Here is a 17,609-nt window from a genome sequence, read left to right as displayed (position 1 = left end):
CGAGACATTTTACTTATTAGATTACTAGCTTATTATAAAACAATATAACTCAGGAACAGCCAGATGAAAGAGATGCATGGGAAAGGTCTGGGCAAAGAGCACAGAACTTCTACATCATCTCCAAGTCTTCCATGCCACCCTCCCCAATCTCCCATGTGTTCACCAACCTGGGAGCTGTCCAAAGCTTGTCCTTTGATTTTTACAGAGACCTCATTATGTAGGCATCATTGATTAATCCATTGACCACTGGTGCTGGAACTGAATTTCCAGCCTACCTCCCCTCCTTGAAGCTCAGAGAGTAGGACTGAAAATTCTAACCCCCAATCACCTGATTGGTTCTTTTGGCAACCAGTCCAATCTCCCCCCCCCCCCATGTTTTAACTTCTAGTTAGTTAACATACATGGTAAAATTGGTTTTAGGTGTAGAATTTAGTGATTCATCACTTACATATTCATCACTTACATACACCCAGTGCTCAGCACAAGTGCCCTCCTTCATGCTCCTCACCCATTTAGCCCATCCCCCACCCACCTCCCTCCATTGGTTCTGTTTTCTAGTTAAGAGTCTCCTGTGGTTTGCTTCCCTCTCTCTCTCTCTTTTTTTCTCCTTCCCCTATGTTCATCTGTTTTGTTTCTTAAATTCCACATATGAATGAAATCATATGGTTGGTCTTTATCTGACTGACTTATTTAACTTAGCATAATACCCTCTAGTTCTATCTACATCATTACAATGGCAAGATTTTATTCTTTTTTTTATTAAATTGATTTATTTATTTTCAGAAAAACAGTATTCATTATTTTTTCACCACACCCAGTGCTCCATGCAATCCGTGCCCTCTATAAAGATTTTATTCTTTTTGGTGGCTGAGTAATATTCTGTTACAGATATATACATACACATATATACACATATGTATATATACACATAAATATATATACATGTATATATGTGTGTATGTGTATGTGTATATATATATATATATATGTATATATATATTGTGTGTGTGTGTGTACCACTTCTTTATCCATTCATCAATTGATGAACATTTGGGCTTTTTCTGTAATTTAACCTTTGTTGATAATACTGCTATAAACATCAGGGTGCCCCTTCAAATCAGAATTTTGTATTCTTTGGATAAATACCTAGTAATGCATTGCTGGATCATAGGGTAGTTCTGTTTTTAATTTTTTGAGGAACCTCCATACTGTTTTCTAGAGTGGCTGTGCCAGCTTGCATTCCCACCAACAGCATAAGAGGGTTTCTCTTTCTCCGTATCCTCACCAACATCTGTTGTTTCCTGTCTTGTTAATTTTAGCCGTTCTGACAGGTGTGAGGTGCTACCTCATTGTGGTTTTGATTTGTATTTCCCTGATGATGAGTGCTATTGAACTTATTTTCATGTGTCTGTTGGCCATCTGTATGTCTTCTTTGGAAAAATGTCTTTATGTGTTTTGGCCTTTATTTTTAGTTTTTTAATTTTTTTTAGATTAACATATAATGTATTATTTTTTTCAGGGGTACAGGTCTGTGATTCATCAACCTTATACAATTCACAGAACTCACCATAGCACGTACCCCAGTGTTCATCACCTAACCACCCCATCCCTCCTACTGCCTTCTCCTCCAGCAATCCTCAGTTTGTTTCCTGAGATTGAGTCTCTTATGGTTTGCCTCCCTCTCTGGTTTCATCTTGTTTCATTTTTCCCTCCCTTCCCCTATGATCTTTTGTCTTGTTTCTCAAATTCCTCATATCAGTGAGATCCTATGATATTTATCTTTCTCTGATTAATGTATTTCACTTAACATAATAGCCTCTAGTTCCATCCATGTCATTGCAAATGGAATGATTTTGTCAACTTTTTAATGGCTGCATAATATTCTATTGTATATATGTACCATATCTTCTTTATCCATTCGTCTGTTGATGGAAATTATGGCTCTTTCCACAGTTTGGTTATTGTGGACATTGCTGCTATAAACATTGGGGTGCATGCACGTACCCTCATGGATCACTATATTTGTATCTTTAGGGTAAATACCCAGAAGTGCAATTGTTGGGTCATAGGGTAGCTCTATTTTCAACTTTTTGAGGAACCTCCATACTGTTTTCCAGAGTGGCTGCACCAGCTTGCATTCCTGTTAACAGTGTAGGAGCATGCCTTTTTCTCTGCATCCTTGCCAACACCTGTTGTTTCCTGACTTCTTAATTTTAGCCATTCTGACCGGTGTGAGGTGGTAACTCATTGTGGTTTTGATTTGTATTTCCTTGATGCCTAGTGATGCTGAGCATCATCTTTTTCATGTGTCTGTTGGCCATTTAGATGTCTTCTCTGCAGATATGTCTGTTCATGTCCTCTGCCCATTTTTTGATTGGATCATTCTTTGGGTGTTGAGTTTGATAAGTTCTTTATAGATTTTGGATACTATGTTCTGCCTATTTCTTAACTGGATTATTTATTTTTGGGGTGTTGAGTTTGGTAAGTTCTTTATAGATTTTGGAGACTAACCCATGTCAGATATGTCACTGCAACCAGCCCATTCTTTTTTGTTTGTTTGTTTGTTTGTTTTTATTTACTTATTCGACAGAGATCACAAGTAGGCAGAGAGGCAGGCAGAGAGAGAAGGGGAAGCAGGCTCCTTGCCAAACAGAGAGTCCGATGTGGGGCTCAATCTCAGGACCCCAGGATCATGACCTGAGCTGAAGGCAGAGGCTTTAACCCACTGAGCCACCCAGGCGCCCCTAATCAGCCCATTCTTAAAGTGACCTAGGACCTTTGGGAAAGTTAGCACATTAACTTGTCAACAGGCACTTTTTGGCTCTCATCACTTAGGAAATTCCATGGGTTTTAGAAGCTCTGTGTCAGGAAAGGGGATGAAGACTGTATATTTCTTACTGTAAGTCACATATCACAGAAGTTAATGTAATCATCCCTGGTTAATAGCTGAGACTGAGCCACTGAGAGAACTTGCACAAAATCACCCAACTTTTGAAAGGCAGGTCAGGCCCATTGGAACCCAGGTCTTTAAGGCTTCAAAGACAACACAGCATGGCTGGGAAGAGCAAAGGTTTTGGAGGTAGGCACCACCCGCGCTCAGTGTTGCCCACATTCCAAGTGCAGGACCTCATGTAACTCCACTAAGCTTTCTCAGCTTCACCCTCCTCTTCTGTCTAAGAGAAATATTCTGTAGGAGATGAAGTGAATTGGTGTATGTAAGATGCCTGTCACATGGCCCCGAGAAGTGCTAGATTTCCCATCCTCCCCTCTGTCACCCCTGCCTTCCAGCCCAGGCTCTGTCATCTTCCCACCACATCACGCTGTTCCCAGCCCAGTATCGGAAACCAGGCAGGAGCACAAATGAATGACTGAAGAGAGAAAGCAGTAAGTACTATAGGATCAGATAAGCTTTGTGAGGATGACCAAAAAGGACTTTGTAGAGACATAGATATTAAATTGATCTGAAATGTTTGACAGATTTCAAGAGATAGAAAATGGAAGGGAAGTCCCTGAGATTCCACATCAGGTCACTAGACAGGGCCTGGGGTGGGGGTGGGGAGATGGAGGTGATGGGTGTGTAAGTATTCTGTAGACCAAAGGGCCATACTATGTGTGAAATCATGTTATTCAGGCCGTGCTTTTGTGCTAGGTTCTACGCTAGCCCTGGGCCACAGGACTTCAGCTCACACTCCAGGCTGAGGCTGGACTTGGAGCCCTACCCCATGGAGCTTCCCACTGCCATCTGGTGGTCATCAGGAGCCCAGGCCCCTGCTGGAGGGGCTGACAGTAGAGCAGCATCATCAAGGCAATCTCCTTGCGAGTGTGGCAAAGCCTGTGAGCAACCCTATTTCCACCCTCTGGAAAAGTTGGCATGAGAGAGAAAGGCCCAATATCTTGCCTTCAGCAAGTCAGACCAGCTGGGATTCTATTTTTAACCAGCACTGTTGTCGTTGACAGCTTGGAACGCTTTCTCCCTCCTTTTCTTCCTGCGTCCTGCCTCTTACAGCCCAGGGCCCTGTAGAACTGATGGATGGGAGCAGCCTCAGCACTGGTAAACAGAAGACCACTCTCCTTTCTCCCTGTCCTTCACTCCACCCAGCCTTTGTCCAGCCTAGTTAGTGGGAGGAGTTGGAGGTGGTATTGTCTGTGAGGTCAGTGAGCCTTGAATCTCAGGGCTCCTCATTGCACAGGCACCTTCCAAGGCCCTGGTCAGTGTCCTAGCATTTTCTATTCTTTTTCATTTAAAAAAAAAAAAAAAAGACACCCAGTTTTATTAGCACCAGGCCTCACAAAACTTAAGTCTGCCTCCTGATGATTTCTTTCCCATCTCCAGCTCAGTGTCTACTTCAGTACGATTTTTTCCTGCCTTGTTCTAATTTATTGTATGATCTTGAACAGCTTTCTTTCCTGCTCTGAGTCTCAGTTTCCCCATCTGTTACAAGACGAAGTGTCAAGAAAGCCTCCCAACATACTGTATTTCTGATTATCATGTATATTCTCTGGTGAGGACATCTGTTCTTCCCTGTCATTGTGTGTGTGTGTGGAGGGATGATGTTGCTGTCTCTTGCTTCTTTCTGGGGCTGGATCAGTCTTAACAATCAAAAGGGGGCCAGGCTCTGGAATTCCTCCTGTTTGGATCCAGTATCCGACTCCCTGCTTTGTTGCTGGCCAGTAAAGGTGCTTCCACAGGCAGAAGCTTAGCCAGATTCCGACGCAGAGAAGAGTGCATAAAAAATGTCCCACTCTTTAACCTCTGTACACCTATCGTGCTCTGAACCCTGGTGTTGCAAATACACATCGAATAAACCGAGGCTTATTATACCGTGTTTCCTCATACCATGTCAATTAAATTTGAGTAAGTATCTATTAATATAGTATCTTTGCAGTGGCACAGCTTCAGGAGAATATGCTAGGATATATATCATATATCATGGATATCCTCCCGCAACCCCTACGCCCAGCTACAGTGTATGACACTGGCATTTAGGTGAGTCCAGGATGACGACCCAGAGAAAATCCCCACATCCCCCTCCAGCCTCAGACCATGGGCTTCTTGGCAGGTGGTCATGCACAGGAGCGAGCAGCAGGAAGAGGGACCTGACAGGGAGTATTTTACAAAACCCTGTGCCCCTCATCTGCCCCCCAGAAAAAGTCCAGAAAGGAAGTTCAGGAGGAAGCCAAGTCATTTTTATTTCTCAAAGAGTTTGGGTGAGGGAAGAGGGGCAGGGCTATAGAATGGAACTGGAAAGGAATGAAGGGACTTTTCAGTGCAGAACAGCCTGTTGGGTCAAGGAGGTGTGAGATTAGGCTGGGTGGTATTTTCAGTGCTGAAATGGGGAAGGGCACTGTGAGGTCAAAGTGAGGGTGGCCTGGAGCATCTCAGGACTTGGTACCGTGCCGGGCTCCGGAGCCTTAAAGCATCAGTGCCATTACTGTGTGTATATGAGAGGCAGGCCAGCCTCCGTGCGTTTACGCTAAGTACAGATAGTCCATTGCTAGGGATGCTGTGTGTGTGTATGTCTAAGGTCAGTGCCATGTTTGTGTGTGCCGGGCTCAGTCCCAGATCAAGAGTGTACCTAATTTCCCGTGTGGGAGTTTGGTTTGTGTCAGGTAAGCCAACTGTGCGTGTGTGTGCATGTGCAGGAGCACTGGGATTAGTCCATGCTTTTGGGTCTCAGTGGGTGTGTGTCTCTTGTGTGTCTGGATGGGTCCCTGCTTGTAGGAATGGGGGTGTCCCGCCTCAGCCTTCACTCCTCCTCTGCGCCTCAGCCAGGCCCTAGTGTGCTGATGGTGGTGTAGCTCAGTCTGGACAGGGAAGCAATGGAAGGGGTGGGAGGGTCCTCATCGGGAAGAGGCCTGGGACGAGCGCGTGGAGGCCTGGGGCAGCAGCGGGCACACGTCTCAAGGCAGGCCTGGCGAAAGCGACGGTGCATGAAGCAGTAGACCAGGGGGTTGACACAGGCTGAGGCGTAGCTGAGCAAGTGGATGAAAGAGATCGGCGCCCCTGAAAGTGCGCGGTGTGCGCCAGAGCTGTCGAAGGCACGCCACGTGTTGGCGCTGTACAGTGGCAACCAACACAGGAAAAAAAGCACAACAATCACCAGCAGCATCCGCACCACGCGCTTCTTAGCCAACAGCTTGGCCTGGTAGGGCCGGGGGCCGTATCCTGGCCCAGGAGTGGGCGCGGTCAGCGCGGACAGCTCCAGGGTCTGCCGGGAGCGCGGAAGCTGCACGTAGCAGCCGTCACCGTCCTCGCCAGCCAGCCCATTCCCCGGCCGGCAACGCCCAGTCGGGTGGGCGGGACCTGGGCACAGAGGATGGTGGTCAGAGCCTCGGGCTGAGTTCTCTCAACCTCCAGCCCCACCCCCACCCCCACCAGACCCCTAGTTCCAGCCTTTTTGCCTACTCTGGCTCTTTTCTGCTCCACCCCACCTAGGCCCCGCCGCTGCTTCCCAAGGCCAGGGGGTGGGGGGGTGGGGGTGGGGTTGGGTGGCTGGATTTCACGCACCGGGTCCCGTCCCATTCCGCAGCCCTTCTTGGCTTCGGACTCGGCTCTGGCTCTCATTGTCACTGTCTTCATCAAAGCGAAGCCCTAAGTAGAGCTCGCGGGAGATGAGTCCGTAGGCCACAGCCATAACCACACCCGGGACGAAGAACAGAAGCAGGAGCAGCAGTACCGACCTGGAGACAGAGCACATCACACAGGTATCTGTCCACGTGGAATCAGCGATGAAGTAAGAGCCAGGGATTCTTTCTAGGGCTGGTGAGCAGGTCCCTGGGGTAGAAGTAAGATTTGGGGGTGCTGCCGGGAAGGGCTAGAGAACTGGGGAGCGGCGCCAAATGGGAATCAGGGTGGTGGGAGCGGAAAGGTAATTGGAGTATTGGAGGAGGATTCTGGGGACCGGTAGTAAGCAGCTGATGGAGATGGAGAAGAGAATTCCCAGGATTAGGTAATGAGCACCCTCACCAGGTTTGGCGGACACGTGCATTGGGCCAGCGATGCACGCATTGCAGCACACGGGAGGCTCCTGCTGGCTGCACCGCGGTGTACACTGGGTAGGGCACCATGAGCAGTCCAGAGAGCATCCATGTGGCTATAATCACACGAGCTGCGTGGGAACGCGTCTGCCACACGCGTGCCTGCAGTGGTCGGCAGATGGCACTGTATCGCTCCAGGGCGATGGCCACGAGGCTCAGTGTGGACACACTCACAGACACCCCTAAACAAGAGAAGAGGAAGGGGTCACTTAGGAAACTTGTATCACACACTCAACCAGTGTGATTTTCTCAATCCCCACAGGGAAAGACCCATTATGTATGGCAAGGACTTTAGGAAAGGGAGGGGCAGGGGGTTGTCTCACCTACCCATGAGGTAGGAAACCGCCTTACAGATGACTGTGCCAAAGATGAACGTGCCCATGAGATTGGGCAGGAGGGTGAAGGGCATGCAAGCCACAGCCAGCAGGAGGTCGCTGACTGCCAGTGAGAGCAGGAAGGCGTTGGTGACAGTCCTCAGGCGGCGGCTCAGTCCCAAGACCACGATGATGAGCACATTTCCTCCAACACTCATCAGAAAGATCACTGCATAAAGGGTGACCCTAATGGCCAGCTCCAGTTCTGGGTAGGAAAAGGGAGAAGTGGCAGTAGGAAGTCTGGATCTCTCTCAGCCAGACCCTCCAAGCCCACTTATTCCCCACCTGGGCTACCCAGCTAGATCCCTCTACCTCCCAGGAACACCTCCTCCCACGCGGTAGGTAGCGAACTTGAATCCTCCAGGCTTCTAACCCCTTGAGGCTTAGTGAAATTGGCTTGACTCCTCCTTGAGAAAGTTTGTCGCTTCTCAAGCTTTGCTCCAAAATCTCCCTTCTCCTTACAGCTCAATTTCTTGAAAGGATTATCTGGATCTCCTCATTCACCCCTCAGTCCATTACAGTCCAGTGCCCCATCTGTCTCCTCCATGACCATTTGGACACTTCTTCCCAAGATCATGAAGATTTAACTGCCAAATCCAAAGGTCTCTTCTCAGTTTATTTTACTTGATCTCCCTGTAGCACTTGGCACTGTTGACCACCCACCACCTTTTGAAACACAGGTCAGGTCATGTCCTTATTGTCTAAAAATAAAACAAACAAACAAAACACACACACAAAAATCAAACCCCTTCACCTGCTCTGTACTGTCTGCATTCCTCTGGCACGTCTTCCAGATCCTCTGAGAACTGTCCTCTTCCTCCGCTCATCTCCTCTTGCAAAGCACCCACTTAAGCCACCCGATGACTCAGTTTCTTGAAGGCTTCATGCACACTCATGACTTCCTCCCTCGCTAACATGGATTTCTCAGCCTGGAATGTTCTTTCACCAGCCCCCATCACAAACTCATTTTCTGTATCTGGTAAATTCCTATTCGCTCTTGCCCTTCAAGACTGGGATGAATGGCCCCCTCTTCTGTAAGGCCTTTCTAGATGCCTCATTTGGAGTTAATCTCTCCTTCCTCTAACCCATTCGTGTTCCTTAGGTATCTATTAGAATGCTTTTTCTTTTCTGCCTTGTATTTTAATGATCTCCAAACATTCATTCTCACTCAACAAACAGGAACAGAGGACTCCCTTTATGCAGGCCCTAGGGACAAATTCCCTGCCATGTGCAAGCCCATGATCTAGAGGGAAACTTGGATATATAGACAGATTTAAGTGCCACACTGTGTGATAAGGAGTGATGCTGAAGAATATACAAAGTGCTGTGGGAGCTCGCAGAGGTGACACTGGTGTTGTTGGGCTAGACAGAGGGCTGACCCCATTCATTTGTGTCATTGTCTATTGGGGGATGGATTCATCACAGCCAAGGAGGCCCAAATGAAATTTAATTGAATTAAACTGGACTCAGTCATTCAAACCCATGGCCTCAGCATGAGGGAGACTAGAGCTGGAAGGGAGAGAGGGCAGAGAGACAGAGCCTTTCAGGTTGTGGGGAAGGAAGGGCCCAGAGGGGTAGCCCCCCCTTTCTGCAACCCCATACATTGACTCTTGCCGTAGGCTCTGAATTAAACTGTTTTCATAACAATAACCAACTTACTCAGAAATAGTTTCAGGCATCCAGTGCACGCTGTTTACAAGAGATCCCTGAACAGAACCCAGCAGTGACATTACTTGCTCAGATCACACAGGTAGTAAGGTGCTGAATTGGAATGGCAGCCGAGTCTCCAGATCTCTAAAATGCTCTGCCTCCTACTAATTCCTCACCCCTCTGTCATTCATAATGCTGCCTCCTCCCAATCAAATCTCAATCTCAGTGCCTCTTCCTGCCTCTGTGTACTCCAGTGTGGCATTGCTCACTGTATTATGTTTAACTCTCTATCTCCCTCACTGGATTCTGAGCTTCTTGAGGACGGGGGCAGGGCCCATCTTGTTCTTCAGCCTACCCCTGACACTTAGAGTAATATTTTCTGCATATGGGAGGTGTTCACACATGCTGGCTAATGGATTTTGGATGAAACTGTCACTTTCCACACAAATGCACCTGCTTTCTTTCTCCATTCATGCTTCACCTCTGTGCCTCTAAAGCTCCAGCATGCCCTCTCGTCTCTGTCTCTGTTTCTCTGGAGATGCATGTCACCCTCTCTGCAAGGAGGGCTTATGTGTAGCAAATCTGAAGGGTGTGTGTGTGTAAATAAAGAACATTTATGAGGGAGAGCTCTGTCAGAGAGGTCTTTGGACCCAAAAAAGAGCTGGTAGTCTATCCTGTACTTTTTGTGTCTCTTCTCAGTCCACTCTTCTTCCCCCAACCCAGCCCTTTCCTTACTCTCTCTAGTTCTATCATCTTTCTCAGATCCTTCCCGGGATGTCTCTTTTCAAATAGTTCTTGCTTTATTTTTCTTTCTTCTCTTTCTTTCTTCTTCTTTTTTTAGAATTTATTTATTTGAGAGAGAGAGAGAAAGAAAGAAAGAAGAGGGGGCGAGACAGAAGGAGAGGGAGAGAGAGAATCCTTAAGCAGACTCCCTGCTGAGCATAGAGCCCAAAGCCCACACTTCATCCCAGGACCCTGAGATCACGACCTCAGCTGACATCAAGAGCCAGGCGTTTAAATGAATGAGCCACCCAGGCACTCCTTCAGCTCCTAATTCTTGAATCAATAACCAAACCTCAAGTTGGTACAGCACTCTAAAGTATAGAAAGCACCTTTCTCATTCATTCATCCAACTGATGTGTCCCATGTGTATCCTTGAACTTGGTGGAGCAGAAAAATGAGACTATGCCCACCCTTATGAAGGTCCCAATTTGCGTGGGTCTCCAGAAAACTAGAGTCCCAGTAAAATTGCCCAGCACTTTGCGGTTTTGCTGAGCATTCCCAGCTATCACCTTCCAGCCACCGCTATCTCTCCAAGTCTTTGCTGTTGAACCGTTAGGAGAAGTGAAAAAGAAATCTTAGAACTAGGAGTCTGAGGAGGGGGAAGGAGGGGCAAAAAGGTAGAGCACAGGATTTTTAGAGCAGTGAAACTATTCTGTATGGTACTATGGTAGCTAGATGTTATTACACATTTGTTAAAACCCATAGAATAGGGGAGCAAAGTGAGTTAAAGTCTCTGCCTTTGGCTCAAGTCATGATCCCAAGGTCCTGGAATTGAGCCCTGGGATTGAGCTCTCTGCTCAGCGGGGAGCCTGCTTCCGCCCCCCCCCCTCCGCCTCTCTGCCTACTTGTGATCTCTCTCTGTCAAATATATAAATAAAATATTTTTTAAAAACCCCATAGAATATATAACAAAAAGAGTGAACCCCTAATGTACACTGCGGAATTTAGTTGCCAATATATCAATATTAGGTTATCAAATATAACAAATGTATTGCCTTAATATAAATATTAAAAATAGGGGAAATTGTGTGTGTGTGTGTGAGAGAGAGAGAACTCCTTGTTCTTTCCATTCAGTTTTCCTGTAAACTTGAAACTACTGTAAATATAGTCTATTAGTAGGATGCCTGGGTGGTTCATTCTGTTAAGCATCCAACTCTTGATTTTAGCTAAGGTCTTGATCTTAGTGTGGTGAGTTCAAGCCCCGTGTTGGGCTCCATGCTGGGCATGGAACCTACTTAAATACATACATACATAAATAAATAAAAGTCTAATAGTTTTCTCAAAAGTCACAAAAAAGCAATTGGAAGGAAGACTTGTGTGTGTATTTCTGTCTGTATTTATGCATCCCTGTGCATTTGTGTGGTGGAATAGGAGTGATCACAGTGGCTTCAACAACTGGCAACTTAAGGTAGAGGTGGAAGAATGGGAGAGGCACCTTCCAGATATCATGCCTATTATCTAATATTATAGATATGACCTGTGGGCATTGTCCTGCTGAGCCAGAGAACTCAGAAGACCGTGACAGCTCATTTCTGCTTCTGGGGTCTAGGGAATCTGCATTTGTTCTGTCCAGATGATGGCAGAGAAGTATAAGCACAAAAATCCAGATAATGTGCTGTAAAACAAAAATCAGGACTTTATAAGAAATGACACTGAAGCTGCTGATGCCTCGAATTCTGCCTTCCACTGGTATGTTAGGAACACAGACATCAAGGTAATACCTATGTGTCTGTGGGAGCATGGTAGCATCTGATTGTAGATAATAGCTGGGCATATGGGGTACTAACTGAGGGAGCAGAAATAATGTGGAAGGATGTGTAGTTAATATCAGAGTGTAAATTGGGTAACAGTTTAGTTTTTGAGATAATACCTGGGTGGGTGAGAGTAATACCTATTTTTGTGGACAAGGTGTGAGAAGGGTAACAGCTAGGTGTCTGTAGGTAATGCCTGATTGAATGGGGGATACATGTAGGTTTAGATAATATCCGAGCAAGTGTCGTAACATAGGTTCCAATGTTCGTGTAGGTGCTGCTGTGGTTGTAGCAGTGGTTGTGTAGGCCAGTTGTCACATTTGAGTGAACGAGAGTAGTATCTGTAGATACGTTTATGGATAAGATCTCGTTTTGTAGATAACAACTTCAGGAAACATGGATTACATCCAGAGGTCTGAATGTGAATGGGGGAGTATCCAAGTGATGACGGTAGCAGCTGAGTAAGCAGAAGTAATATCCAAGTATGTGTGGGCAATAATTAAGTGCGAATGGATGTGAGATGTTAACACGTTAAGATGTTAGCTGAGATACGAATCTGACCGAGTACAGTAGCTGAGCGCCTGAGCGAACACAGGTAGCATTTGGGTCTTTGTGGATAATATCTGAATGCGTGAGAGTAACGCCTGTGATTTTTATAAGTAGTACCTGGAAAAGGTTGTTTAGGGGACCACGGGCAATATCTATGTGTGGATGATAAAATGAAAGCAAGTGTGTTTGGTGGATGAGTGACATCTAAATAATGTGGGCAATGTTCAAGGAACTGTGGGTGACATCTCTTTTTCAGTGGGCAGCACCCAGTGAGCATTAGCACTCAGGTCTGTGTGGGTAACAGGTAAGACGAATGTGGGTGGGGCGCCTGGGTGGCTTAATCAGCTGAACGTCTGCCTTCCGCTCAGGTCATGGTCCCATGGTCCAGGGATCAAGTCCTGCACCGGGCTTCTTGCTCAGCCGGGAGTCTGCTTCTCCCCGCCCACCCCCCCCTCCCCGCCCTGTGTGCCTATGTACTCTCTCTCTCTAATATATCTCCAAAAAAAAAAAAAAAAAAAGACTAATGTGAATAAAATCTACATTTCTACTGGTAACACTGGAGTAAGCCTGGCTAACAAGCATCTGTGGGCATAATATCTGACTGAGAGGCTAATGGTCTTTGTGGGTAACTTCTGACTGCTTGGGCAACAGCCAACTAACTCTGTGGGTAACAACATCCAGATGAGCAAGGCCAATTCTTGCACCTGTGCTCTCAATCATTTCATGTTATACTTTCTCAGGGTCCCCTGCTCTGTTGACTATCCCTGCTCTCAGCTGTACCTTCAGTCTTCTTCTCTCTTGGCATTTAAAAAAGACTCTTGCCTCTACTGTGTGTGCACGCGCACACACACACACACACACACACACACCCAAAGACAACTCCCCCACCCCATACACCATTCCTCAACCCCATGCTATTTCTAGCACTATCCTATTTTTTTCTTTGCCTCTCTCTCCCTATCAAACTTTTGGAAAGTTTTGTCTACACACCCTGGTTCACTTCTCAGAATCCCCACCCCACTGTCCCAAACTTCAACCTACTGTAGCCAGACCTTAACACCCATAAAGCTTCCTTGATAGGAGGTCCTTGTTACTGTATCTGAAGGATGCTGTTCTGTCCTTATTTGACTTATAGCAGCAGCATTTGACATCACTTATCCCATCTTGTTTGAAGTCTTTTCCTTGTCTTCTTGTTTCTCTTGGTTTCGTCATGGGCTCTCCTTCCTTCACTGGTTTTTAAGTATCGGTCTTCTTCAGGATCCTGTCCTAGGACCTCTTTTCTTTTCAGCCTGCACAGTCTTTGTATGACTTTATCTGTTCCCATGCCTTCCATTACCTCCTCTATGCAAAGACCTTTCAGGTCTATATTTCCAGCTGGTACCTCTCCCCTAAGTTCCTGACCATAAGATTTGACAGCTCACTGGCCAATCCCACCTTGGTATATTACCAGCATTTAAACTCAGTGGATTCCAAATTGAATTTATAATCTTCTCCTTCAAACCTGGTTTCTGTCCCTTTCTTCTCTTTCTCATGATATAGCACCAACATCCATCCAATTGTCCAAGTCAGAGACCGAGATGTCATCCCTTGACCTCTTCCTCCCTCTCCGTTTCTAATGAATCACCATGTTCTATTGTTTCCACTTCCAGAAGTGTCTCTCAAATCCACCCACTTCTCTCCATCCCCACTGCAAATACCTTAGTCTAAGCCCACATCGTCTTTCACCTTTTAGTCTTCTAAACTGTCTCCCCAACACCCACCTTTCATGTCTTCTACTCCAATCCATCCTCTCTACTACAGAACGTATTCAGGCTGTACTACTGAGCCTTTCAGCAGTTGCCATTGCCCTCAGGATAAAAATCTACTCTCCTGGGGTGCCTCGGTGGCTCCATCCCTTTCAGGGTTAAGTGTCTGTGTTTGGCTTAGGTCATGATTTCAGGGTCCTGGGATAGAGCCCCTGAGTCATGGGGCTTCCTGCTCAGTGGGGAGTCTGCTTCTCCCTCTCTGCCCCTCCACCCAGCTTGTGCTTGCTTTCTCAAATAAATAAATAAAATCTTAGAAAAAAATTCACACTGCTTAGCCAGGTCTGTGAAGCTCTTCGCAAACCCTCTAGGCTGGTCTTAATCCTGAGTGTTGCTTTTTCCTCTCTTATGGTGTGTGTTTCAGGCTCTCAGAAACTGACACACTGAAGGGAAGTACCACCGATTTAAACTTTGGGAGCTTCATCATACTGTTCCTCTGCTTAGAATGCTTTTGGCCATTCTGGCCCCTTCATGTATCTGGCTCTCCCTCGTCTTTTTTATTTTTATTCAGTTATTCCTCAGGAGGCCAACTTTGATTCCCACGGCTAAGCTAGGCTAGGCTAGGACTCCTTTTCTTTGTTCCCACAGCCTTCCTAAGGCACAATCCCACTTTGTGCTGCAATTCCCTGCTTGTCTGTCTCTCCCACTAAACTGTGAGCTCCATGAAATAGAAACTGTTCATTTTGGTACCTGGCACTAACTCTGGTTCAATAAATATTTGTTGAATGAAAGAATCTAAGTGAGAGTGTATAACAACTAGTCTGAGAAAACATACATTATTTTGTGGGGGTAAATACTCAAGTATTTACTCAAATACTCATTTTCCTTTCTTGAACATGGAATAGTTTCCTTATGCTCAGCACTGTTCCATCTCTTGGAATCCCCCTCCTTCCTTTTCTGCCTACTGAACTCCCTACTTCAAGACCCAGGTCCTGGGCTCCCTCGTCTAGGAAGTTCTTGGATTCCATCTCCTTGGGTGCCCACAATTCAGACGCTCTCCTGGGACTTCTCATGCTATTATTTTCCCACTGGTTTGTCTCCCCTTTGCACTTGACTATGGACAGATGAGGGTCTGGTCTGGACTGGGTCTCTTTCATTCCTGTGTCCCCAGCATTTAGCCCAGCTACAACAGTAGGTATCCAGAAGACATTTAAGGAAAGAAAAGGTGCAGGAAGAGAAAACATCTATAGTGAGCTGGGTTATCAAGAAAATGCGGCTGTTGGCCTGTGGGAGGAGGGAAAGTCATTTTGGGGACTGAGTAAGTGGAAGCAGTGGGGGTCGGGGGGAGGTGGTGGCACAAGGGATAGGAGACAAAGGGCGAAGTCAGGCTCTAAGAGGAAGAAACCTCAGGAGAGGCAGGTTGGAGAAGGGACTTGGAAGGGACTTGAAAACAAAAAGAGAGAGGGGACAGTGGCTTGATTAGAATTCCAGCCTTGGGAGGCAGGAGGATTTGAGGAGGAGTAAAATGGAGACATGCAGCTCTAGGGAGCAGCCCCCAGTGTCCAGCCTAACTCAGGTTTGAAGATCTCTTCTGGGAAGGCTGGGGGTTGGGGTGGGGGACACTGGAGATTATAACTCTAACTTCCCATGTAAGCCTTCCATAGTGCTCCTTCTCTCAACCAGCCCTCTTCTTTTTTCCCAGTCTTGCCTTCTTTTCTTTCTTTCCTTCCCTATTGTGGCTCTGGGAACTGGATTTAAAAGGAAGAGAGACCTGGAGGATAGGCAAGAAGAGGAGGTCCTTGCTTCCTGACCGTCTGTGTCTAGAAGGAGTCTCTGTGTTATGTGTTTGGGGGTGACCAGTAGCTCTGGGTGCGGCCCGGAGACCGGGGCGTGAAGGGGCTCTTATCAGGAGGTGTGAAGCTGTGATGGGAGTTTTTTTGAGCCTTGGGGTGGGGGCGGGGGCGGGGGGAGAGGGCAGAAGTGTCGGGGGAGCTGTTTGGGGACTGAGAGGGAGTACTATGAAGGGATGGTGTAGGCGTTTGAGGAGGCAATGGGGGCCACTATCAGTGTGGGGTGCAGCAAGGAGGAGCTGGTGGAGGGGGTTTAGGGGGGCACCCACCTCGTGTCCCGGCTCCGCGGATGCGAGGGGGCTCGCAGCTGAGGTTGCCCGCACCGCTGCTGTTGAGGAGGGCCCCCCCCGGGCGGCACAGGGAAGCCCCCGGCCCGGTTCCGGACCCCTGCGCGCTCCGATTCAGCTTTAGCAGCTCCATGGCCCTGGCCCAGCCACCGCCTCCCTCCGCTCGGCCCGGAGGGCTCCTGCTGCGGCTCCACCTGCTCCCGCCGCGGTTCGGGCGGAGGCTTCCGCCCCGCCTGGTCCCCGCCCCCAACCTTGGCCCCTGCCCCGCCGCTCCTCCTCCGTTCGCCCCGCCTAGGCTCGCCTCCCTCCCAGGCTAGTCGGCCTCGGTCCCGCCAGGTGACTCTCCGCCCCCCTCCTACGCTCAGGACATCCACACTCCCCCCACCCACCAGGACTGTTCTTCAGGCTCGCCCCCTCCCTACTCTCTGTCTCCGGTCTTCTCCTAGAGATCTCCTTCCCGCCCACTCCCCTTCACCACCGTCCCGGTTCGGAGGAATTCTTGGGAGTGTGTGCGCGCGCCTGTGTGTGTATGTATTTGTGTGTGTGTACGCGCCGATGTGCGTGTGTTGGCGAGGGCAGCGGTGGGGGTTACGTGTGGATGGAGGGGTGGCAGGGTGGGAGGTGGCGGGGTTGGGGGGAGGAGGGTGAGAGGGTTTGGGTGGGGCGCGGCTGCCGTGGGATCTAGCGTTTTTCCCTGATGGGTCGGGGACCTGGAGGTGGCCTTTTTAACAGAGTGGCATCAGCCGCGGGTTTCTGTACCATGCCGCAGTGGCTCCAGTGACCGCGACACTATCGCTACAGAGTTCCCTGTATCTCCTCGCCGGGGGGCTGGAATAGCCCCTCCATCTGCCCCCACACCCTCCACCTCCCACCTCAGGGCCCAATACCCAGGCTTCCAGCCAAAGCTCCCAAGGAACCCTCCAGAACGGGCAAGGACGGCGGGGTGGGGAGGCTGGTGGTGGCGGGCAGCATTTGTCCTTGGGGAGTCTTGGCGCGCAAAAGGGCTGCGGGGAGGAAGAGTCTGACTTGGGTGTGAGGGCAGCCTGGGTAGCAGAGAGAACTGCTTAGAATAAACGGAGGAGGGTTGGGCTGATGGTGGGGTTTGGTTCCAGAGTGTGCCCAGCACTGGCACAAGAGGAAAGGAGGGGGCTGGCTCTCCTGTCTCCAGGCAGCGCCCACCCACACCACACACTGACGCTCACTGTTTGCTCTTTGTGCAGGTGGAGCAGCCTGTGTGGGGCGTCAAGTTCCCACCAGAGGGGACCAGAAGGGGGCCAGATCACTGGGGTGCGGCTGGAGCAAAGCTTAAGAGGGCATGCAGTGGACAGAAGTGGTGGTTTCAGTTCCTGGGGCAGGATTTGTCTCCACTTACATTTCAGCCCTGCTGGCTATCCATTCTTCTCTATTCCAAGGAAACTCCAACATGACCTTAAAATTCCACTCTCTGGCCCCCAGCAGTATCTGCTGGAGGTGGGGGCATTAGTCAAAGAGCAGATAGACTGTGAATGAGGTCTGAGTTTATGGGGAATTCAGAGACCCCTATCCAGTTTGTCCTTGGGAAAGGACCTGTTTCAGCAAGCCTGTT

The 17,609-nt window shown here is 48.3% G+C and overlaps 1 protein-coding gene across 2 annotated transcripts; it reads right to left on the bottom strand.

Annotated features, from left to right (window-relative positions):
* Positions 1–5,165: 5,165 nt before the first annotated feature.
* CCKBR (cholecystokinin B receptor) lies at positions 5,166–16,265 on the bottom strand. 2 transcript variants are annotated; one of them, XM_059134615.1, is made up of 5 exons: positions 16,007–16,263; positions 7,366–7,617; positions 6,968–7,220; positions 6,509–6,681; positions 5,166–6,304 (listed from the first exon to the last, which is right to left on the bottom strand). In XM_059134615.1, exons 1-5 carry the CDS (start codon positions 16,155–16,157, stop codon positions 5,766–5,768), a joined length of 1,368 nt encoding a protein of 455 aa, XP_058990598.1. In that variant the 5' UTR covers positions 16,158–16,263; the 3' UTR covers positions 5,166–5,765. The 2 variants fall into 2 exon arrangements, with proteins under 2 accessions (XP_058990598.1, XP_058990606.1); XM_059134623.1 differs by lacking the exon at positions 7,366–7,617 and having other exon boundaries at positions 16,007–16,265.
* Between the last annotated feature and the right edge of the window lie 1,344 nt (positions 16,266–17,609).

Source organism: Mustela lutreola, chromosome 1, assembly GCF_030435805.1.
Source record: "Mustela lutreola isolate mMusLut2 chromosome 1, mMusLut2.pri, whole genome shotgun sequence".
NCBI classification, from domain to species: domain Eukaryota; kingdom Metazoa; phylum Chordata; class Mammalia; order Carnivora; family Mustelidae; genus Mustela; species Mustela lutreola.
Note: the sequence above shows the minus strand (reverse complement) of the source record. Positions and strands in the feature narration are given on the sequence as shown.